We start from the raw sequence: 24,596 nt of genomic DNA on the forward strand, positions 1-24,596 counted from the left end.
CGCAGCCGAGCCCACAGGCAGCATGGCCTAGTCGGATAGAACGGGGCGGGGGGGGGGGGAGAGACTGGGAAACAGGATTTATGGGCTGGGGTAGGGGCTGCCTTTGTGTTCTGTGTTCGTACTGCACCTAGCGCAATGGGGGTCTTAGCCCGTGACTGGGGCTCCCAAGTGCTACCGCAATACACCTAATAGCACTAAAATGTACAGCGCCTAGCACAATGGGGGTCTTAGTCTATGACTGGGGCTTTTGGGCACTACCATAATACACCTAATAGCAATAAAATGTACTGCACCTAGCACAAGGGGGGGGGGGGTCTTAGTCCACAATCATGGCTTCTAGGCGCTACCATGTTCTAAAAAATCATAATATTCTCCACGCTGGGAGGAGAGTGGGTCTAGTGGTTACAGCAGGGATGCCAGACACCTGGGTTCTAGCCCCAGCTCCAGGAGGGGAGTGGGTCTAGTGGTTACAGCAGGGATGCCAGACACCTGGGTTCTAGCCCCAGCTCCAGGAGGAGAGTGGGTCTAGTGGTTACAGCAGGGATGCCAGACACCTGGGTTCTAGCCCCAGCTCCAGGAGGAGAGTGGGTCTAGTGGTTACAGCAGGGATGCCAGACACCTGGGTTCTAGCCCCAGCTCCAGGAGGAGAGTGGGTCTAGTGGTTACAGCAGGGATGCCAGACACCTGGGTTCTAGCCCCAGCTCCAGGAGGGGAGTGGGTCTAGTGGTTACAGCAGGGATGCCAGACACCTGGGTTCTAGCCCCAGCTCCAGGAGGAGAGTGGGTCTAGTGGTTACAGCAGGGATGCCAGACACCTGGGTTCTAGCCCCAGCTCCAGGAGGGGAGTGGGTCTAGTGGTTACAGCAGGTCACTGTGAGCTGGGATTCCTGGCTTCTGCCACTGATTTGGAGAAGGGAAGCTGGTGCACACCACATCATCACTGCATGCCTCAGTTTACCCCACGATAGGGAAGGATAATACCTTGCCCTGGGGGGGGTCACAAGGATTAATTAACGTCTATGAAGGGCAAAGGCTGGGTACCCTGAGCCAGTGGCAATGGCTGCAGCTGGCCCCTTTGCCATTTTGCCCCCAAGACCTCAAAGCGCTTGAGGAATTCAGTCTCACGCCGCCTTCGTGCCCGCAGGGAAGGGCAGGAGAGAGATCGCCGTGGTCACAGTTACTCATCGGAGGTGCCCGGACGCCACCGGGATGGGAGCCATGGAACAGCCTAGAGAGCGGCGCGCCTAGAGGCAGCATCCTGCTCCCGTTTTCACGCTCAGGGGAAGTGAGGCGCAGGGACTCGGCCAAGGGCTCCCAGGCCTGTGTGTTAGCCACTAGCCCAGCTGGCAGCATGGTCTCAGCACGGCTGCTGCTAAAGGGGTTTGGGCACTGGGCAGGGCAGAAAGGGAGGGGTTTATCTATCCAGCTGGGGACGGGGGGTGCATGTGTGAGAAAGGAGCATGGCGTGGAGGGGAAAGAAAGAAAGAAAGAAAGAAAGAAAGAAAGAAAGAAAGAAAGAAAGAAAGAAAGAAAGAAAGAAAGAAAGAAAGAAAGGGCTGAAGACAAAGAGATCTTTCCAGGGGGGAGATGGGAGGGAAGGAAGGGGAGCTGGACAGTGTGTGTGTTGGGGAGAGGGAAGGGAGATGCCCCTCCATGAATGAGGCTGGATAATACAGCGCTGGAATGAGGTCGGGGGAGTGGCTGAAATTCTCCCCAGATGGGGGAGGGAGGGGGGGGGGTGCCCAGCAGCCCTGATCCAATTCCTTGCCTCAGAACCATGAGGCACCCCCCCCCCGGTCCCCCAAAGCCTGCGGCAAGGTCCTCTCCATCAGCACTGACTGCGGTATCAAAGGCTGCCTTCTCCTTGCCTGGGGTTGGCTCTGGGTCTGCCATGCTCGCTGGGGATGCATTAAAAGCGCCTGCGATCTGACTCAGACACGGAGGCCCTGGGGAGCTCTCAGCGAAACCCTGACGTGCAGCTTAAACTATGCCCCAGCCAGGTTCCTTGGTGCCCTCCATGCATGGGCCAGAGGCTCTCAAAGCACTTAACCCTCTTTCACTTATAGGGAAACTGAGGCACAGAGTGAGGAAGGCACCTAAGTTTACACATGCATGGTGTCAAGTATCAGGGGGTAGCCGTGTTAGTCTGTATCTACAAAAACAACAAGGAGTCTAGTGACACCTTAAAGACTAACAGATTTATTTGGGCATAAGCTTTCGTGGGTAAAAACCTCACTTCTTCGGATGCATCCGAAGTCCTGACTTCCTGCCCCCTACATTAACCACCAGACCCCCACTCTCTTCCCAGAGCCAGGGGCAGAATGCAGGAGTCCTGTTGTGTGACCTGGGGCAAGTCCCTTCCCTGCTCTGTGCCTCAGTTTCCCCTTCTACCCTTTGGACTGTGAGCTCTTCAGGGCAGGGACTGTCTCGCACTGTGTCTATGCAGCACAAGGGGGCGCTGATCTCAGCTGGGGTCTGTGCAGCACCATCACAACGGAGCCCTGAGCTCAGTCGGGGGCCTCTAGGCACTATCTTAATACAACTAATTATGTGTCCTCACTGCCAGACCCCTAAACAAGCCTTTGCACCACACTCCTTCTTAGAGACAGGAGAGCCCAGGAGTCCTGCTGCCCTAACCAGTGGGCAACACTCCCCTTCTTGCAATGGGCACAGAACCCAGGAGTCCTGACTCCCAGTCTCCCTCATGCCTGCTCTAACCATTAGGCCAGGTACATACGCCAGAGCATCATGCATAATTCCCTTGTCATCTCTTCTATTTCTAAAGCATACTGTATTCCAAGATCCCAAAACATCTGACAGACTGGCATTGGAATCAAATCACCCACCTCTGGGGTGGGGCGTGGCAGCTGTTTATACAGGCATCGCTCACCCAGCACTGAAATGCAGCCACCTCTGGGGTGGGGTGTGGCAGCTGTTTATACAGGCATCGCTCACCCAGCACTGAAATGCAGCCACCTCTGGGGTGGGGTTGGGCAGCTGTTTATACAGGTATCGCTCACCCAGCACTGAAATGCAGCCACCTCTGGGGTGGGGGGTGGCAGCTGTTTATACAGGCATCGCTCACCCAGCACTGAAATGTAGCCACATGGCAACTGCAACAGCAATAACTGCGTGACAGCCAGGCCAAGAAGAGACGAAGAGCCCAGTGTCCAGGTGATGGTTGCTTTCCAAGGCAGAATCCCACCACAGGGGCTTTCCCCGCACACAGGCGCCCTGCTGCGCTAAACTCACCTCCAGCGGGAGCTGCCAGGGAACATGGCTGGAGCTGTTCACCCGGGAGAGGAGGCCCTATCCCTGCACAGGGCACTGCTGCAAGATGCTGTCTCCCTTACCCCGGCCAGGAGCTACAAAGGCTAGGTGGATCTCCCCAACCCAGGTGCCCCCTGTTTCCCCCACCCCCCTGGAGAAGGAGCACCCCAGGGGAGACCGGGAGGAGGCCCCATTATCATGGACAGGGCAAAGCTCCTGGATCATCGGTGGCTGAGTAGTGGCCCAGGTGTGGGAGAGGGAGCAGAGGGGGAATATACTTGGGGATCTGTGGGGTTCGTTTAGTCTCCCACGCCCCATGCACTGGACCCCAGCACTGATGGGAACAGCCCCCGGTCCCCTTGCGCATGGCCCCTCCCATGGCAAGGCGATCCTGGGAGAGCAGCGAATGCAATTTAGCAGCTGGTAACGAGGCAGCGCTGGCACCAGGTAACCGGTCAGCTCGCCACGGCCCCCACCGTCCTCTTCCTGCCCTGAGCCATCAGCATAACCCCGTGATGGGTTCTCTTGCCAGCTCCGGGATGGAAGTGAAATCTAGTGGTTAGAGCGGGGTGGTGGTGGTGGTGGTGGCTGAGAGTCAGGACCATGCGGGTTCTGTGCCCAACTCTGGGGCAGGAGTGGGGTCTAGTGGTTAGAGCAGAGGGCGGGGCGATCGGGGTTCTGTGCCCAACTCCGGGGGTTGGGGGAGTGCCTAGTGGTGAGAGCAGAGGGGGCTGGGAGTCAGGCTTCCTGGGTTTTATTTCCAAGTCACGGTGGGGACTGTTGTGTAGTAGGCAGAGCAGGAGGGCCTGGCAGCCAGGACTCACAGCACCTGTAATGGTGAGAGACGAGGGAGAACTAACAGGCAAGGCGCCTGGGTTCTATCTCCATCTCTTGTTCGCTGGACGACCTTGGGTGATCGCCCCACCCCGTGCCTCAGTTTCCCCATCAGGGGCTGTTTCCCCAGCTGCAATCCCTTCCTCCCCCGGACACTGAACCAAGTTATGTTTGCTGCATCCCGGCTGGGGACTGAGCGCTCCCCCCATACTAAGGCCGGAGCCCAGCAGAATGCAATAAGTCGGGCTGGACACTGGTCTGACTGGCTCTGTCTGACAGGATCTATTGTTCCAAAGCAGAAGAAAGGAGCCGAAGAACATCTTTGAAGTTTCTCTGTTCTTCATCTTGACAACAAGAGAACAATGGGAAAGGCACAGAGCTGGGGGGAGGTGCCAGGGGGCAGCGGTGGGAGCCTGCAGCCGGCCCGATCGATGGATTGATCCTTTCCTTTGCTCAGCGCAGGGCTCTGAGCCCGGGCTCTGCCTTTCAACTCCACGTTTCCCCTACAGCGATTAGAACTGAAAGGGAAAGAAAAATGGGGGCTACAGAACTCCATGCTGCATTATTGAAGGGAGTGTGAGACAGCGTGAGGTGTTTGGGCTGTGCATGGGTTGGGGGACCGGGTGGGGGGGTCGGCTTTCCAGATACTTGGCTCCAGTTGGGGTTAATGGTCAGACGTCACCGTTAAGATCTCAAAGCGCATCACGGGTATTTAATCACACAGTCAACCCGCCCAGTTATCCCATTTTACAGGAGAGGAAACTGAGGCATGCAGCAGGGGTGTCTGTGGGGTCAGAATAGGGGATAGAATCCAGGAGTTTTGACTCTCAGCTCCCCCCCGTTCCCCCAGTCAAACCATTAAATCCACTTCCGCTCCTAGAGCTGGGATGAGAACCCAGGAGTCCTGGCTTGTTTGCTGGGCTGCCCTGATGGCTCAGGGTAGACAGAGAATAGTCACAACACAGTCCACCCCAGTCATGCTCCTGATCCACCCCCCATGGGCCACGAGGGGCAGAAAATAGTTCAGTGCGCTCCGGCCTTGCCCCCGATCCACACCCTACACCAGGAGGCTGGGCGCTGGGCCCTTCCCGGTGCGGCCCCCCTGCACCACGTGGAATTCCACCACATTAAGGCCCCTTGACGCTGACGGAGCAGCCTGAGTTCACGCAGCATCTCTGGGGCGACGCGGGGAACTGAACCCAGATCTGAGCCCCTGCCCCTTACCCTGCAGGGCAGCCTGGAACCGACAGATCTGAAGCATCTTCGATGTGTGTGTGTGTGTGTGTGTGTGTGTGTGTGTCTGCTGCCCCCTACTGGAGGGGGTGGGCCCTGCTCTGTCTGTGTGGGGCCCTGCTGCCCTTTGCTGGAAGGGCTGAGCCCTGCTCTGTGTGTGTGTGTGTGTGTGTGTGTGTGTGTGTGTGTGTGTGTGTGTGTGTGCGCGCGCGCTGCCCCCTGCTGGAGGGGCTGAGTCCTTCTGTGTCTGTCTGTCACCCCCTGCTGGAAGGGGGGTGTGTGTTCCTGCTGCCCTCTGCTGGAAGGGATGAGCCCTGCTGTGTGAGAGTGTGTGTGTGTGTGCGCATGTTGTGGGTACTTGAAGTCCATCACTGAGAATTCACCAGGGCATTTATACAAAGGTGGCTCAGTTCAGTGCCCCTTTGTCCGGGTGCTCCACTCCCCCCCCCCCCCCCCACACAAGCCGTCGTCACTCCAGCCTTTAACACAATCATCAGTCATACGGCAACACAACACGTGTAAGAGAGCCCTCATTTGTTGCCGAGATAATTGCTGCTATTAATTATTCATGCTGCGAGGGCCAAGAGACAGACAAGGAGAAGGGGAGGTGGCCCCAAGGTTTTCTAGTAGTGCAGGTGAAACTCAGCTAAGACAAAGCCCCGGAGTTTGCTAAGGATCCGCGGCAAGGCTGTTCCCATGTGTGTCCTGGCTCCGCTGGAGACATGGTGGGGGAAACTCCTGCCTCTTTTGTGCAGAGACTTGGTGCTAAAATGGCATCTGCATGGCGGAGGGCCCGGGCAGGTCGGGGGGAGTCCTGGATGAGCCCTAAGCCCCCCAAGAGCTGATTTGCATGGTGTGGTCTGTCTCCATTGGGTTCGTAGAGGGGACAGATCAAGGTGCAGGGCGGGGTGAGTATTATCAGGTTTGGCCAGGGATGGAAGGGGGTTCTGCTTCTCGCTGCTAGGCCAGGGTCAGAGCTTGGGGAAGATCCTTACCCCTGAACGCAGAGATGGGGCTGAACCAAACCCATGGATCTGGGGACGTCTGGACCTGAACCTGGGCCGGGTCTAAAGAGTGTAGGTTGTACCTATCCCTGCCCAAAAGGCTTTGGGCCTGATGCTGAGTTATTCCATTTCTGCACTTGGGGACAAGGATAGGGGGAGGTGGCTTTAAGCCCCCTTTGTGCTCCCCATATTCTGTGCCTGGCCCCCAGTGTCTCCTAGAGCAGCCTCAGGGCTGCTCTAACTCATGTTCTGCTCCCCATTGAGCCTGGGGGGCAGAGAATAGCCAAAGCGCAGTGCACTCCAGCCACACCCCCGATCCACCCCCTCTGGGACCTGGGGGAAGGGGGGGGAGGCAGAGAAGAGCCACAGTGCAATGCACTCCAGCCATGCCCCCAATCTGCCCCATGGGGGGGCTGTTTCAACAAAACGGAAATATTTTTCAAAATCATATAAAAAAACGCCCATGAAAAGTTTTGATTTTTCCTATAGAAACTGACTTGTCATTTCAAAATTTGCTGTCTTTTATATATATATGTAAAATCAAAATGAAATGCTTTGATTGGCCCAACATGAAAGTTGGGGGGGAAAGGAACTTCATTTCACGAAAAAGTTCTAAATTTTGGCTTTTCCTCCCGATGTGGGATGGGAAAAAAATAAACAGAAACCTCAACCTTCTCCCAGGGCAGAAAATGATTTTCTGACCCGCTGTAGTTCCCATCAGACACCCAGACTGGTTACATGCCCCAAGGATCCCTCTGCAGGGTGGGGGAACCGGAGACATCTGATCACCCTGGAGCAAACCCCTCTACATCTAGGCCTCCCCTGGCTTTGACCAGCGGGAGCCCATTAGCACATCCAGCCCCCAATACAAGACAATTCAGACCTTAAGCTAATCTGACTACTCAGCACTTTCCAGCTGCAGACCTCAAAGCATGTTTCAAAGGAGGTCGGTATCATTATCCCCATTTCACAGATGGGGAAACTGAGGCATAGAGCAGCCCACAGTCACGGATAAAGTCAGCGGAAGAGTTCTGCCTCCACAACCACCTGCCCCACCACTAGACTCCACTCCCTTCTCAGAGCTAGGAACAGAACTCAGTAGTCCTGGCTACCAACCCCAGGAATAAGAATCCAGGAGTCCTGGCCACTAATCCTGTGCTCTAACCCCAACCCCAGGAGTCCTGACTCCCAGCCCTGTGCTCTACCCATTAGACTACCTCGATCCTGTCTGTTTCCATTAGACAGTCACAGCCTGGATCTTGCTCTCACTGAACTTATCGAGAGATTTGCCACTGGCCTCAATGGGAGCCGGATTGCTGGGCGTAACACCGATGCTCAGCGGTGAAATGGGAGGCACCTTTCCAGCCTCTGATGAACCGGACCTGGTAGAGCGTCGCCTTGTGATTCTCACTGCAGCCCACCAGGTCACGTTGCTCATGCATTTTAAGCTGCCGCATGGTCTGGCCACCTGATTGGAATTTATTTCCAGCGCATATCCATTATTCATGTTAGCACACAGCTCGCATCGCTCCTACCTGCGAGAGCCCGAGGTAAATAGACACCGTCTCGGAGATGTAAAGAAACTTCCCCTCTTGGTTTAGTGCAAACACAAACCCGTCCAGAGACTGAGAAGAGAAGAGAGAGACAGAGAGAGAACAAATTTACTATGCAGCTCACTTGGGCCGGGCACCGGCGGCGCCAATGCTTTCGGTGCTGATGGGATTAGCTCGCCATCGCAAAGGCTTTCTTGTACACACTCCGCGCCCCAGCGAAATGACTCCATTTCCAGAGCTGGCCACCGCCTGCCTGGGTTTGCAAAGATGATAACTCAGTTCCGGGGGAGGGGGACGAGGGGACAGCTGCGTGCTTGAAATAACCCAGTGGATGGGAAAACCAAGCTGGGACCAAAGCCCCCACGAAAAGCCGCAGCTTGGGAAATTGCTACCTCCTGCCTGTCTGTGTCCACCTGGTGTCGCCTGTCTTATACTCAGGATCATCTTTTTGCTCCGTATTTGTACAGCGCCTGGCACATTGGGGTCCTGGCCCATAATTGGGGCTCCTAGGTGCTACCGTAATACACCTAATAGCAATAAAAATGTACAGCACTTGGCACAATGGGGTCCTGGTCTCTGACTGGGGTGCCTAGGTGCTACCGTAATACACCTAATAGCAATACAAATGTACACCGCTTGGCACAATGGGGTCCTGGTCTCTGACTGGGGTGCCTAGGTGCTACCGTAATACACCTAATCGCAATACAAATGTACAGTGCTTGGCACAATGGGATCCTGGCCCACCACTGGGGTGCCTAAATGCTCCCATAATATACCTAATAGGAAGAAAAATGTGCAATGTCTAGCACCATGTGGGGGCTGGTCTGTGACTGGAGCACCTACGTGCTACCGTAATACACCTAATCAATAATAATCACAATGGTTTGATCCTTTCGCCATGCTATGGGAGGCCCCAGGTGCCTTGTCCCATCTCCAAGCGCTCACCGTGGCCCGGGCCCAAAAGGAGATCTCAGCCTACGTTCCACAGACCATCATCAGAGCATCGTGCAGGGCCGACGGAATGTCCTGCACTGCCAGCCCCGGAGGCTGACAGCAGCTGGGCACCCACAGGGCTGCCGCAGGGCAGGATCCACAGACACCCTGCTTGCTCCATATGCCTCACTCTGATCCGAGCTCTGGCCTCCCTTCTGACGTGGCCGGCTGTTGCTCATTTCACACCATCTATTAGGTGGCCACAGCTTTGGGGTTCCATTGCCTTGGGTTAGTTCTAACCACCGAGTCCAAGGCTGCGCTTCCCTTTATCCAGCCCCCTGAGCCACCAAAAGCAGCTGTTTAAATAAGGCCACATCTGGCCAGATGTGTGGGTGGGGAGGGGGTCCAGGAGATGAACCTCCCCCAGCAGCTGCCTGCCACCATCGCAGGTACTGAGCCCACTGTCTGGTTTCAGGAGTGAGGGTGAATGGGGCACCCATGGAGCTGTGTGGGCAGGTCCCAGGGCTCAACACACAACAGCCTCAGCCCCTGACGGTGTTTAAAATGCCGAGCCGTGACCTGGTGGCATGGCCCTCCCCCCTTCCACCCCAGCTGCTCAGGGGAAAGAGGAATAATGGGTTGGCTTTCAGATGAGATGCAAATTGATATCCCACTGCAATTTATGCAAGAGACAGGAAGGTTAACGCTGGTGTCCTGGCCAAATTCCAGCCTGGTTGATTGTATCTCACCTCTTTAAATTCCCCTGTCAGTGGGTGCAGGATTGCTCTTCATGGCCTGCCCTAGACTGGCCTGCGGCCTCGTCGTCACACAGCCCCTGCACCCCTCCCCACAAGCGGCTGCCTCTGGGCAAGGGATTCCTGTGTAAACAGCTGCTGCACCCAACCCCAGAGGTGGCTGCATCTCGACAGCGTGTGAGCGATCCCTGTATAAACGTCTGCCATGCTGCACCCCAGAGGTGGTTGCAGCTCAGCACTGGATGAGACATCTTTGTACCAATAGCCCCCACTGCCCCACCCAAGAGGCAGCCCTAGCTCAATACCAGGTGAGGGAGTCCTGCATAAACATCTGCCACATCCTACCCCAGAGGCAGCTAAGTTAAGGTGCACTGCAGGGAGTCACATTCAGGAAAGAAAATCCTGGCATTTCAGCACCAGATGATAGTGCCCTTTATAAACAGCTGCCGTACCCCACCCCAGAGGCAGCTGCATTTCAGTGTAGGGTGAGGTTATCACAGTCTGTTAAGGCACTTTGGGGTCCTTAAACCACCTGGGTTGATTAGACTGACTACCGGGCCCATTTGTGATGGCCCAAGCCAGGATTTACCCCACTGAACAGGACACCCTGCAGTGCTCCTGAACTGCGTCTGCAAAAGGAGTCAAGCTGCCTCTAAGGGCCAAACTCCACCCTGGTGTAACTCAGTGTCATTACGCCTGTTTATGCCATGGCTGGATTGCACGGTGGAGCACTGCCCCCATTCAGCTGAATGGCGTGTTAACCCTGCTGCCCAATGACACCCCCCCCGCCCAACATTGTTAACCCTTTCAGTGCTGGCCGCCTGAGGAGGAACACCCACCATCACACTGAGGACTTTTCTCCCCCCACCCAGGGGGGGAGGGGTGGGCACCCCATAGATTAAGAAGACCCACGGAGCTACTAGAGTGCACAATACTCTGATGAGCACAGTGTGAGCACATGATTCCCAGCCTGGCCACCAGGGGGCACTGGACAGCCCAGACAGGCTTGCCTGGCTCTACTTCATGTAGTTGTACAGTTGGCTTCAAACTTGGGTGATTTTAGGTGGCAGATTTCTTTACCCCACCCCCCATCCCCAATCCCAAACTGTGGCTGGCCTTGATTTCCTGGTCTAGTGAACTGAGCACAGGATTGGGAGCCAGGACGCCTGGGTTCTCTTGCCAGCCCTGGGAAGGGAATTGGGGGCAGGGGGGGGGTTAGAGCAGGGCGGGATAGGAGTTAGGACTCCTGGGTTTTATTCCCAGCTGTTGGGAGGGGAGTGGGGTCTAATGGCTGAGAGGGGCGGGTGGGCTGGGTGTCAGGACTCCTGGGTTCTATTCGCAGCTCTGGGAGCGAATGGAATGTGCTTAGAGTTGGCAGGGAGGGGGCTGGGAGGCAGGACTCCTGGGTTCTATTTCTGGCTCAGGGAGTGGAATGGGGTCTTGTGATTAGAGCGGGGTGGGCTGGGAGGCAGGAGTCCTGGGTTCTAGCCCCAGCTGTGGAGAAGGATGTGGTAGCTAGCATTTAGAGCAGGAGAGGCTGGGAGCCAGGACGCCTGGGGTCAATTCCAAACCCTGCCACTACCCTTGCATAGGACCTTGAGGTGAGTCCCTCCACCACCTCGCAAGCAGGGATAAGGACACTGGGCCTGCTTCTTGGCAAAGCTCTTCCAGAGCCGGAGCGGCAAAGCCCTAGGAGGAGCCGGACTCAGCACAGACCGACCCGAGGGGGCAGGGACGCCAGGCGAGCTCCGGTCTCTGATACAGGCAGTGCGTGCGTGCGGATCCAAGGAACAGGCACAACTGTTCTGAATGCCGCCTGAATACATTTGTGCCAGCACAATCCCCCCCACCTACCCTGTTATGGAGAGACATGATAATAATGGGAGATGAATGCCACTGACAGTCACGTTAATGTTCAGCCGCGTTAATTACCGCTGCCAGACAAAATTGCTTTTTTATCAAGTGGTTGCGATGAGCCACTCACAGGTCAACAGTAATTAAACACTTGACACCCTTTTTGGGGGAGTGGGGTGGCTTTCATGTGATGGGGAATTGATGTGTGTGGGGGGGGGGAGGGGGGAACTACGCACACACCCCCAACAGATTCCTATGTCAAGTTTATTACAGGTGTGGGAGGGGAAGGAGTTAAACATGAAAACTACCAGCCCCTCCCGACACCGACAAGGTTTTAAACATGATGGACTAGAATCCAGTCTGTTCTGGGATGGCCCAGAGCGGGTTCTGTGCCTGGCTCTGGGGGGGGAATGGGTTAGCGCAGGGGGGCTGGAAATCAGTCTCCTATTATAAGGTGGGTGCACAACTGGTTGGAAAACTGAGAGTAATTATCAATGGTTCACAATCAAGCTGGAAGGGCACATCGAGTGGGGTCCCGCAAGGATCTGTCCTGGGTCCGGTTCTAGTTAATATCTTCACCAATGATTTGGATAACGGCATAGAAAGTACACTTAAGAACATAAGAACGGCCAGACTGGGTCAGACCAAAGGTCCATCTAGCCCAGTGTCCTGTCTTCCGATAGTGGCCAATGCCAGGTGCCCCAGAGGGAATGAACAGAACAGGTGATCATCAAGCGATCCATCCCCTGTCGCCCATTCTCAGCTTCTGGCAAACAGGGGCTAGGGACACTTATAAAGTTTTGCCAACGATACCAAGCTGGGTGGGGTTGCGAGCGCTTTGGAGGGCTGGATTAGAATTCAAAATGATCAACTAGAGAAATGGTCTGAAATAAAGAGGCTGAAATTCAGTAAGGACAAATGCAAAGTACGCCACGTAGGAGGGATCTGGGAGTTAGACTGGATCACAAACGAAATATGAGTCAACAGTGTAACGCTGTTGCATAAAAAAGTGAAGCTCATTCTGGGCTGTATTCGTAGGCGTGCTGTAAGCAAGACACGAGAAGTCATTCTTCCGCTCTACTCCGCGCTGATAAGGCCTCCACTGGTGTATTGTGTCCCGTTGTGGGCACTACACTTCGGGAAAGATGTGGACCAATTGGAGAAAGTCCAGCGAGAGCAACAAAAATGACTAAAGGTCTAGAAAAGAGGACCTATGAGGGAAGATTGAAAAAATGGGGTTTGTTTAGTCTGGAGAAGAGAAGACTGAGAGAGGACCTGATAACAGTTTTCAAGTACATAAAAGGTTGTTACAAGGAGGAGGGAGAAAAATTGTTCTTCTTAACGTCCGAGGACAGGACAAGAAGCAATGGGCTTAAACTGCAGCCAGGGAGATTTAGGTTGGGCATTAGGAAAAACTTCCTAACTGTCAAGCTAGTTAAGCTCAGGAACAAATCACCCAACGATATTGTGGAATCTCCATCATTGGAGGTTTTTAAGAACAGGTGAGACAAACCCCTGTCAGGGATGGTCTAGATAATACTTAGTCCTGCCTCAGTGCAGGGGACTGGACTAGATGACCTATTGAGGTCCCTTCCAGTCCTACATTTCTAATGATTTCTGTGACTTCTGGGGTCTATTGCCAGCTCTGGGAGGGGAGTGAGGTCTAGTGATTTGAGCAGGGGAGGAGGTGGGGCTGGGAGTCAGGACTCCTGGGTTCTGTTCTTGGCCTAGGGAGAGGAGGGCAGTAGTGATCAGTAGGCACGGCCGTATATGTCGGATGTTCTGGGTGTCAATCTGAGCAGACAGTGCATCTGGGATTCTCTGCTGGCCCTGGGGAGAGAGAGCCGTGCCTGCCGAGGTTGGAGCCCAGTCTCGTGGGTGGGTGGGTGGGTGGGTGCACGGAATGCTGTGGGCTGGGCTGTTCCTTACTTTGCTAGCTTCTGAGCGTGGCTTCCCCGTGGGCAGCCCTCAGGTAGAGCAGCAGGGGGAGGAAGGTTGGAAGAGGGGAAATGGGCAGGTAGGGAAGGAGTATGGAAGGGAAAGGAGGAGAACCTACCCATTGCCCCCTATCCCAGTCCAGCAGAGCCTGTCTCCCTCGAGCCAGCTCTGGGATGGAGACCCTGCGTTGCAGAGAGAGAGATGGGTCTGAGCTGGAGCGGATATGGGACACCTCATGCTTTGTCTGGCGGGGGGGGGGGGGGGCGGGAATTCTTAGTCTGCCTCCAGCTCCAGATTTTCTAGAACTTTGCCAACTGGAGGTTGCACTTGGCCCCAGCTACACATGATCTCTGAGCCACAACAGGGTTCTCAGTTTGGTTGGTTGGTCTAATTGGGCCACCTCACAGAGGTGGGGCTGTTTTGGGGGGGCTGTGGAATCTCAGCTTCCATTTAAAAGTCTCGTTATGTCTCTAGGTCTTATGCAGAGAAAACCTTGAGCATCATGAACCGAATGCACCACGTCTGCGGCCAACAGCTCTGAGAGAAAGGCAAACTGACCTCCTGTAGCTCCATGGCATGTTAACTCTGAAACCTAGCAATGGCACACCACATCTCAATGTTAACTCTTTAATTGCTGCTCAAAGCCTGATGCGCTATTCCAGAGCTGGGAAGGGAACCCAGGAGTCCTGAGTGCCCGTGTCACCGTTCTAACCTAGGCCCCTCCCAGAGCTGGGCACAGAACCCTCTCTGGGCCACCCCAGAACAGATTGTGGATTCTATTCCATTGTGTTTAAAACCTTTTCAGTGTTGGAGGGGATAGTAACTTTCACATTTAACTCCTTCTCCTCTCTCACCGGGACAATCTACTGTAAATGGCACCTCAATTTGTCGTCTTGAGTGGGCGGGGCTTGCGTTGTGGGTGTGGCTTGTGAGAATGACTCACTCCCCTCCCGGTGTGACCCCCGCATTGCTCATCTGGGCAGGGATCTCTTTATTCCTCACAGTGGCATGCTCCCCCAGTTACAAATACCATGGGAGCGCTATGGGCTGTTGGCTACAGCACTGGGCTAAGATGGGGGGGGGGGCTGGGTACTAGTCTTGGTGCTGCCACTGGCCCGGTGGGAGGGCTTGTCTTTTCCCAGCTCCGTGCCTCAGTTTCCCCAACTGTAAATGGGGCTACTGCCCTGCTTTGTAAAGCTTTGAGATCCACCAATTAAAAAACACTATATAAAAGCTATACATTATATTCCCGCCCAGCTCTGGGGATAGAACCCAGGAGTCCTGACTCCCAGCCCCTCCTGCTCTACCCACTAGACCCCACTCCCCTCCCCGAGCTGGGATCTATTTCATGGAGGAAGTATAGCTCCTATATAACTACTCTATATGGCATTATAATGAACTATTACTGAATGCCCTTTGAAAGATAATGGCTTAAATCAGAGACTCCCCACCTGGGGTCGTGTGCCCCATGGTGGGGAGAGGGGGGTCACAAGCAGGTTTCCAGGGGTCACACCCATCCCTTCCCTTTCTGAATGGGGAGACGCAAGGGGCTCCTGAATGTCCTGGTGGGGGGATCCCGGTGAGATTTGCCCGTTGTAACACTCGAGGGGGCAACTCTTAGGAGCAGATTGGAAACCACAGGGTTAAATTAAAGGGGGTGGGGGTGGGGGTGGAACTATTACAACCTATGAACCAGGCAGCACCAGGCTATTCCACTGCAGGTCACCCTGAGATCTGGGGTCCCCCCCCCCAGCAGCCCTCCTCCCCCTCAGCCTCACACAAGTCCACCTGACTCCCTGCAAAGCAGCTGTCAAGCTGACCCACCCCTGTCCCCACAGCTCCCCACCCCCTACCCCCAGCCCATAATGCAATTACTTGGAATGAAGCTGCATTAGTCCCGGGGCGAGCGCTGGGTACCAGGAAAGCAGCAGGTGCCTGGGACGCGGCGGGGGCTGCTGGGGAGGAAATGCAGTTTGCAAGGCCCTGGCCGAGCAGCGCAATCACATTATGTCCCTGCCCCTCGGCGCAGCGCCGGCTCACAAGCCGGTAACTCAATAACGCGGCTGCTCACCTCGGCGCTGGGTGCACAACACCTGTCCCGAGCGCCTGGCGGACCTCCCTGCTTCGGGGGGGACGCGGGCACCAGGGGCTGAGCTGTGCAACAGAAGCAGCTTTTGCTCTGTCTGCTCCCCGTGGCTATTGGGGGGAGGCTCAGGACTCCTGGGTTCTATTCCCAGCTCCGGGAGGGGACTGGGGACTCCTGGGTTCTGTTCTTGGTTTTGCCACTGAGGTGCTGTGAAAAATCACTTCCTACCTTCGCCCCGGTGAGGGATTGCGCGAGTTAATAAGACAGCTTCCCCAGTGCTGGGTTTGGGGGAAAGTCGGGACTGGGGTGTGTGCTGGGGTCACCAAGGCTGGGGGAGCTCAGGGTGTGGCTGGGGGGTGACAAGCAGGCTGCTGGAGTCAGAGCGGCTGAATCAGGGCTGCTCAACACGTAGTCGGGCTGGGAGCTAGTGCAGCTAAACATTTTAAGGCACTCAAGGTTACCGGACCAGCAGTGACACCACTTCTCACTGGTCTGGGTTGCCCCCCCAAAATGTGACAGGCTGAGACTCAGGTGATCTCGGATCTATTCCCGGCTCAGCCGCTAGCCTGCTGGCAAGTCACTTCGTCTCTCTCTGCCTCAGTTTCCCCATCATAAAATGGAGATCAGAATACTGATGACCTTTTTCAAAGTGCTCTGAGATCCACGCGTGATAACTGCTAGGGCTGTCTTATTATTAATCTCCTTTCCCAACATTTCCGTTAGCACGAATACGTCTAACTCTTGTGACAACAGGGTCAGGTCTGCCCTTGTGACGCCCCTGACTTGATGGATCTTACACCAGGAATGGAGTTTTCTTGCTGCTTTTTATCCCTTGCTTTCTGCTGCCTGGGGCCCTAATTGGAAGCCTGAGTCTGAATTAACATGACAGGTGCAGGGGGTGGGGGTGGTCTTCATTTTGCTCTTGAACTCTCAGTCCAAATGGGCTTTGAGTGTCCATTGGTCTGAGCTGGAATGTGAGCAAACTGCAGGCCTGGAACCCAGGGCAGAGCATTCCCAGGCAGGAAAGGTCCCCATCCCCCACCCCATCCAATTGCTCCAGAGCTCAGGGGGGAAGTTCTCCGTCGTTCTCAAGGGGGGCTGCTGGGTGGGCTTTTGAAAGATGCAGACCCACGGAGTATTGACTCTCCTCGGCGGTTCGTGTTCTCTTTAGCTCGCTCGGCGGGTCCGAGTGGGGCAGCGACACCCCGGCAAGCGAACCAGGGACGCCCCCATTCCCTGAACTATAGCAGAAGTTGCTACAACGTGAGCTCCAGCCAGGAACACCTCACTGGGGCCTGCAACAGTCTCAGCTCCTCTGCAGTTGGCAGCGGGATATTGACTAGGGATGGAGGAGAGATGGAATTGGAGCCGGTGGGTTAGATGAGCACAGATGTGGCCGGAGGGTTGTGCACGGGCCGAGCCTTTAGGCTTCGTCTTGGCTAGGAAACCTGGCTGCATTTAGATCAGGCCACAGAAGCCCAATCTAAACTTAGCTGCTTTTCCTAGGCAAGACAAAGCCATCCATGCACTGATGCATGATCAGTGGAGGCCTGATTCCCCACTGAGCTATGCCTTGCACCCGGGCTAAATGTTACCCGCTCAGAATGGGGGTGAGGCTCACCAGGGCTGCGCAATGCACAGGGCGAGGGAGGATCTGCCCTTCCGTGCAAACACGCTCGTGTTACGTGGCTCAGTCCCCAGGCGCTGGCTTTAAGTGGGAAGGAAGCAGGACTGGGGGGGATAAATCGCAGCTGGAGTGCTGCTGGGTTTCCTTCAGAGATCGGATGAGCGCGCTCGTTTCTTCCTGGGAAATCTGCATGCTAAGAACCTGCAAGGGGCTGTCCAAATCAATAAGGCGCCCGCAGAGCAGAGATGGCAGCCTCCTTCTCAGAGTCAGCCCCAGGGTCAGCGGCTGTCGAGTCGCGACCGCTCTCCTCGTGACAGCTGGAGATCAAATCCAGAGGCTCGATGGCATCGCCTGGGTGACGAGCAGTAATTGCTGGAGGGGAGCGGCCCGGGTAGCAAAGACTAGGAGCTTCTGCAGGCTGCAGATAAATGCCTGTGGTGCCTTTCATTTCGCCGGCATCAGACTGGCAGCTAACAGGGTCAGTTGCTAGGGTTGGATCAGGCCAGCACTGCAATGCAGCTACCTCTAGGGTGAGGCACAGCTGCAGTGTAGAAAGGGATCGATCACGCAGTGCTGAAATGCAGCCACCTCTGGGGTGGAACCTAGCCGCTGTTTCATTGCTGCACAGGAATGTGACACAGTAGGATACTGACTAGGGAAGGGAGTGATCCATGTGGATGAAGGATTTCCTCTTTCACCGGGAAGATGGGATCTGGAGCCGGCAGATCAAACCTGTGGCCAGGAAGGGACGCCCTCCCCAATTTCAAAGTTGGCCGCCAAATTTCATTGCTGCCTTTTGCACCGTTTTCAGGATCAGCCCCATTTTAGTGCCACCTCCCTGCCAATCCTGTGACCTCCCAAAGCGCCCCCCGCCTCCGTGAAATGCCCCACAATGGCCTTTGGATGCGCGGGATCAGATTCCTTAAAGGCCCCCACCCACTCAGGGTTGCCATACCAGCCCTATGGCCCCTGTCCTAGAGCTAGGGAAAGAATGGATTTTTCGGTTCACGGGCAAGTCTGAAAAATGGGGTGGGGAGGGAGGGTATCATTCCGGGTGGGACTTCACTGAAAACAAAATTTTCAAAAACTTTTGGCAACTTGAAAAGTCGGGGACGGGGGGGGGGGGGGGGGGGGGGAGAAGGGAGGAGGAGGAACAGTTTCAGGCCAAACAAAACTTTTCAATAAAAGTAACTGGTTGTAAAACTTTCCTGCCCCCGTTTGTGGAGACGAACCAGCTGCTTTAGAAAGCAGGTAGGAAAGGAGCTCAAGGCATCTCCAGTTTCAGCTTTACAGTCCTTTGCCGGAGACAACAATACCCAGGGCAGACTGCACATAGCTAGGGCCAGGAAGGGACACCCTGCCTGATCTGAAGTTCGGCCCGGATTGCCATGCTGCCTGGCGTGGTGTTTTCAGGATCAGCTCCATTTTAATTCCCTCCCACCCTGGCCTGGGACCTTGAAATGCCAGGTCTCTGTTTTCTTTTCCTTCCCTCTCTACAGGACCGGCTCCAGGGTTTTTGCTGCCCCAAGCGGCGGGGGGAAAAAAAAAAAGCCGCGATCGCAATTGCAATCGGCAGCACTCCGGCGGCAGCTCCACCGAACAGCCCGACGTGCCGCCCCTTCCCCTGGGCCGCCCCAAGCACCTGCTTGCTGGGCTGGTGCCTGGAGCCGGCCCTGCCTCTCTAGCTATCGTATCTATCGACTTTGACCACTCTTAAACTGGCGGCTTTAACCACTTCAGGCGGCTTTAAAGGCAATGTTGAATAAAAAGTCATTTCAAAGTGAAAAATCGAAACTTTTGTTTAAGATGTCGAAATGAAGCATTTTCATTTTTTCTCATTTCTTTTTACTTTTTTTTTTCTCCAAATTTTTGCAGCAAAACCAATTTGCTGAAACAACCCAAATGTGCAAAATTTTGGTTCTGGGGTCTAGAGAGATGGATTTATTGGTTCTGGGGTCTAGAGAGACGGATCTAGGGTCTAGAGAGATGGATTTATTGGTTCTGGGGTCTAGAGAGACGGATCTAGGGTCTAGAGAGATGGATTTATTGGTTCTGGGGTCTAGAGAGACGGATCTAGGGTCTAGAGAGATGGATTTATTTATTTTTAATTAAATGGAAGCTTAGATTCCAGCAGACAAATCTGCAGCCACAAATTGCAAATGAGCCTGCCTATAAGATCAGCATCTAAGGCACCCCCCAGCATCCCAGGGCCCCAGTCTCTTATATGTCGGGCCCTATCAAATTCACGGTCCATTTTGGTCAATTTCATGGTCATAGGATTTTAAAAATTGGAAATGTCATGATTTCAGCTATTTAAATCTGAAATTTCATGGTGGGGTAATTGTAGGGGTCCTAACCCAAAAAGGAGTTGTGGGGGGATCACAAAGGTTATTGTAGGGGACGTGGGGTTTGCGGTATTTCTACCCTTACTTCTGTGCTGCTGCTGACGGCGGCGCTGCCTGCAGAACTGGGCTCCCAGCCAGCAGCCACCGCTCTCCAGTTGCCCAGCTCTGAAGGCAGCACAGAAGTAAGGGTGGCAATACCGTGACCCCCCTAAAATAACCTTGTGACCCCCCCTGCAACTCCCTTTTGGGTCAGGACCCCCAATTTGAGAAACGCTGGTCTCCCCCGTGAAATCTGTATAGTATAGGGTAAAAGCACACAAAAGATCAGATTTCACAGGAGGAGACCAAATTTCACAGTCCGTGACGCGTTTCTCATGGCCAAGAACTTGGTAGGGCCTTACTTATATGCATAGCTGCTTCCTTCTCCGTAACAGGCAATACTTAGTTGCGGCTCTTCAGAAATTTGAAAAACAGCATCAGCCCCATAACTAGGCTTGGCAGAATTGGAGTTTTATTTTTCTATCATTTTGATGGGTTGTATCGATGTTTATTTTTAAGCATTTTTTGCGGATATTTATCGATTTAAAGTTTCACGGTTGTGCAAAATTATGGGTTTGAAGCCTCTCTTTAAACTTTTTTATCCATTGAAACTTTCACAGTCACAGGAAATTGTGAGGGGGCGACAGACAACGGGGAGGAGGGTCAGACAATAATTATTTAATGACAGTAGAGGCTGAGATGTAAAAGTTAAAGCTTTAGAACTGTTAAAACACAAATCGTCAATGTCACATGTCAAAATAGACAAAGTTAATATCCTTAACTCCAACTCTAATGAGTTCTCTAGCAGCATTTTTCTTACGCTGCTTATCTGTGCATTTCAATTGTTATCGATGGAAAGAATGTTTCTTCGCTTTGGTTTGTGTGCCCACACCCATGTGCGCAGTGAAATGAACGTTTCCTGACATTTACTGATGAAAGTCAAATCCTTCCAAGCTTAACCATAATTAAGCAGGTTTTTTCCTTCAAATCATAAGCATCAGGGCAAGGCCTGCGAGGAGACGTAGTGCTGGATGGGGGATTGTGCTTTGAGGGGTGAGCGATCAGGGTGTTTGGATATTTCAGGGATGGCAGACCTTGACAGTAAGGTTCTCAGAAGATCTTGTGCTTAAGAGATTAGGACTCAAGAGACATTGGGTTTCTACCCTGGCTCTGGCTGTCACTGGGTACATCACTTAATCACTCTGTGCCTCAGTTTCCCTCTCAGTAAACTGGAGGTAATGATCCTCTCTTTGTTTATTTAGACGGTGAACTCATCGATTCCAAGGCAAGTCGGGATCATCTAGACAGGCCGCTTGTATAGCACAGGCCAGAGAACTGCCCCGAAATAATTCCAGAGCCGCTCTGTTAGAAAAACATCCCATCTTGATTTATGGATCGTCAGCGATGGAGAACCCACCACGACCCTGGGTAAGTTGTTCCAGTGGTTAATGACTCTCACCGTCAAAAAAATTACACCTTATTTCCAGTCTGAATTTGTCTAGCTTCAGCGTCCAGCCATTGGATCGTGTTAGACCTGCCTCTGCTAGGCTGAAGAGCCCATTATTCAATATTTGTTCCCCACATAGATATTGATAGACTGCGATCAAGTCACCCCTTCACCTTCTCTTTGTTAAGCGAAATAGATCGAGCTCCTTGAGTCTATCACTATAAGGCAGGTTTTCTAGTCCTTTAATCATTCTCATGGCTCTTCTCTGACCCCCTCCAATTCATCAACATCCTCCTTGAATTGTGGGCCCCAGAACCGGACACAGGATCCCAGCAGCGGTCGCACCAGGGCCAAATACAGAGGGAAAATAACCAACCCTTTTTCAGAGTCACTGCCTCGCAGGATAGAGCCCCCCATCCTGCAAGCTCCTTGGAGCGGGGACAGTGTCTGTGCAGCACCTGGCACAATAGGGCTCCTCCCAGGTGCTACCGTAATGGCAGGTAGGTGGAAAAAGCTGGGGGGAGGACTCAGCTGGACTCAGCGTTCAGCATCATTCTGGGGTCTGGAGGCGGGTTTGCTGCGTGACGCCTCCTGCCTGCACCCAGTGAAAGTTTGATGGTGGCTGCCTCAGAAATTCTATTTCCCCATTCCTGCCTTTTCCGTCTTTGGGGGCTTGGGAATTCTTTGCCCCAGCAGGACAGCTCCCCTGCGTCGCCAGGCCTCTCCAGGGACTCATTGGTGTCACCGCAACCAAAATTGGGGGCAGGGGTGGCAGAAATGTGCTGGGGGCTGCACAGACACATGAGATCTTGCCGTAGGCACAGGGATAGGAAAGGGCATGGCCACGGTCACATGGACCAGGATCAGCACACAGGTCTGCGGGCTCACAATCTGGTGCCCTGTTCTCCAGACTAAGTAGCACATGTATGTATTAGTGGGGACCTCCCGGCTCCTTCGGACATTCAGAGCAATCTGCTGACTGATGCAACCACTCAAGAAGCTCACCTTCGCCCCAGGGGCGATATAATTCCTGCTGGCCCGGGCAGGGGGGGAATCTCCAGTGCCCAAAGGTGGCAGCAAAATGCACTAACTGCCAGACTCATGGGATGGCAGCGAGGGCATCTCTCACATTTGTATCTGCCTGTGAACTCCCCCAAACTCCTTGGCTCTGGTGGTTTGTGCTGGCCCATTGAGGGTGGTTTGCAGATCCCCCCCGGTTTGGTTCGGGCACAGCTCTCATTTTAACACATAAAATCAAATTAAACCTGCCCCCGCTCTCTGGCCCCCGCGGCCATGTCATGCAATAGACACTCAGAATGGGATCGTGCTGACGGGACAACAGGTGCAAACAGCCAGGGATTGCTCATCCAGTGCTGAAATGCAGCCACCTCTGGCGTAGGGCACAGCAGCTGTTTATACAGCGATTGCTCACCCAGCGCTGAGATGCAGCCACCTCTATGGTGGGGCACCACAACAGTGATTGCTCACCCAGTGCCAAAATGCAGCTGCCTCTGGGATGGGATTCAGGGGCTATTTATACATGTATCGCTCGTGCAGCACTGAAATGCAGCCACCTCTGGCATAGGGCACGGTGGCTTTTTATACAGGGATTGCTCAGCCAGTGCTGAAATGCAGCCACCTCTGGGGTGGGGCTCAGGGGCTCGTTATACAGGGATTGCTCACCCAGCACTGAAAGGCAGCCGCTTCTGGGGTGGAACATAGCTGTTGTCTGACAGCTGCACAACAAAATGGTGCAGCAGTTTTAGGGGAGAAAGTATCCTGCTTCTGTTTGAAATTGTGGGGGTATTTAAGGAGGAAAAGTGCAATTACCCAGGATGGAATCAATATCCCTAATCCCATGGAAAGTGCCACGGGGATCTGACAACACTACAAGCAGCCGGGCCTTCCGTTTTGCACCTCAAGGACATCTTCAGCAGCACAGCGCCCCCTAGCCCCACATGGAGTCAGCACTAACTCAGAGGGGAAGAGCGCCACCTACCCCACTCCCTGCAGCACAGCACCCCCTAGTGGGTCAGTACAGTACTAACTCAGAATGGGAGAGCGACTCCTACAGAGCCACCCATCCCACTCCCTGCAGCACAGCGCCCCCTATGGCCCCATTAGTGTCAGCCCTGCCTCTGATGGAATAGCACCATCTCCCCGTTCGCAGTACCCCGGGGTTGTCTGACTGGTCTCCAACCCAAGTACTGGGCCAGCCTGATCCTGCACAACTTGGGAGCTCAAAGTGGACACCAGGCAAGGGGCGATGGGTGCTCACATGGAAAAAGCATGGGCCGTTCCCTTTGGATTGGGAGGGGGGCCACAGCGCAGGCTGGGCTAGATTCCACACGGGTGCAAGCCACACAGAACGGGGCCCCCAGAGGGCAAAGCAACGGAGAATCGGGACCCAAGGAAATTGCTTTGCCAGGGCGGGCTCCAGGCACCTCTGCACCGTGTCTGTCACTGGCCTGGGTGGGTGGCTCCGGGGAAGGGGAGGGGAGGGGAGGGGGCTGACCATTGCTGTTTAAAATATTACCATATGCCTCTTCTGACAATTAGGCAGCAGCTTGGGGAGACAGCTGTAATGAGAGCTCTCCGGCGATAATTAGCCTGATCCGTCTGGCTCAGCCACGCTTGCCCTGAAACGTCAGGGCTCCGAGCTGCAAGGCCGGGCGGCACCGGGAGCAGAGACCGTGAATCCGCCGCCTCCCCCGGGGTGACCTGTGGAGCCTACGGCCAAAACCTGCCACGCTTCCTTAGGCCTGGGGTGGGCAGGGGAGATAGAGAGGCCAGTCTGGCCCAATCCAGCACCCCCTGGAGTGAATGGAAAGTGTCCCATTGGCTTCAGTGGGCATCGGTTCAGGCCCATAGCCTGGGGGAATTGGGAGCAGCTGGTCCAGGTTCTGTTACATCCAGCGCCCATGGGGGGCGGATCGGGGGCGTGGGTGGAGCACGCTGAGCTATGGGTGTTCTCTGCCCCCCAGGGCCCATACGGGGACCGGATCTCTCACCAGCCAAGGAGGAGAGGGAACTGGGAGGGGAGTGGAGTGGGGGGGGGGGGGGGGAGGTGCACTCTGCTTTGAACTGAAGAGGGGCTCTGTTTTCCCCCCCGGTGCGTTCACCCCTTCTCGCTAGACAGGGAGAGTTTTCCCTGATGTTCAGCCTTTGCTGAGCTCCTAGGCCCTCCCCCCATGCACCGCCCCAACCCGCGCCATCTGGCCATGGGGTTTGCCCCCTTTCCAATAGACAAACACCATTGTCCCATCTCCTCCCCCCCCCCCACCCCGGCATTCCCCATTAGCCAGGCAATGCTCAATTCATCTCTCTCCCCAGGTTGGCCTCTGCAGCCCCTTTAACCCGTTAATTCCCGGGAAGCTGGGACTCACCTGCAAAATGTGTCCTCCCAGATGCTGTTCAAAGAGCTTCGTCAGCAGAGCTGCCATGTTCCTCCTGCCGGGACCTGCAGAGAGGAATGCAAGCGGTCAGAGCCGGCCCCCTGCTGCATGGCGCCCGCTCCCCCCAGCCCGTGGGTGCAGGCCGCAGGGGGATACTCTGGCGTTATGGGTGTGATCGTGAGGGACCGGGCCACACCGGTTCCAAGCCTGATGGAACCAGTAACCTCCAGTTCCCTCCTCTTGCCCGAGTCACTCTCCCCACCCCACCCCGTGCCTCAGTTTCC

The 24,596-nt window shown here is 54.7% G+C and overlaps 1 protein-coding gene across 1 annotated transcript in view; it reads right to left on the reverse strand.

Annotated features, from left to right (window-relative positions):
* NPAS1 (neuronal PAS domain protein 1) overlaps positions 1-24,596 on the reverse strand; it is a 75,654-nt gene that overhangs the window by 21,984 nt on the left and 29,074 nt on the right. Inside the window, exons 3-4 of the mRNA XM_065420935.1 lie at positions 24,304-24,377; positions 7,876-7,965 (exon numbers count right to left, since the gene is read on the reverse strand). Coding sequence (XP_065277007.1) covers positions 7,876-7,965; positions 24,304-24,377 — 164 coding nt within the window. The remainder of the gene's footprint in view (positions 1-7,875; positions 7,966-24,303; positions 24,378-24,596) is intronic.

This window comes from Emys orbicularis, chromosome 21, assembly GCF_028017835.1.
Source record: "Emys orbicularis isolate rEmyOrb1 chromosome 21, rEmyOrb1.hap1, whole genome shotgun sequence".
NCBI lineage: Eukaryota > Metazoa > Chordata > Testudines > Emydidae > Emys > Emys orbicularis.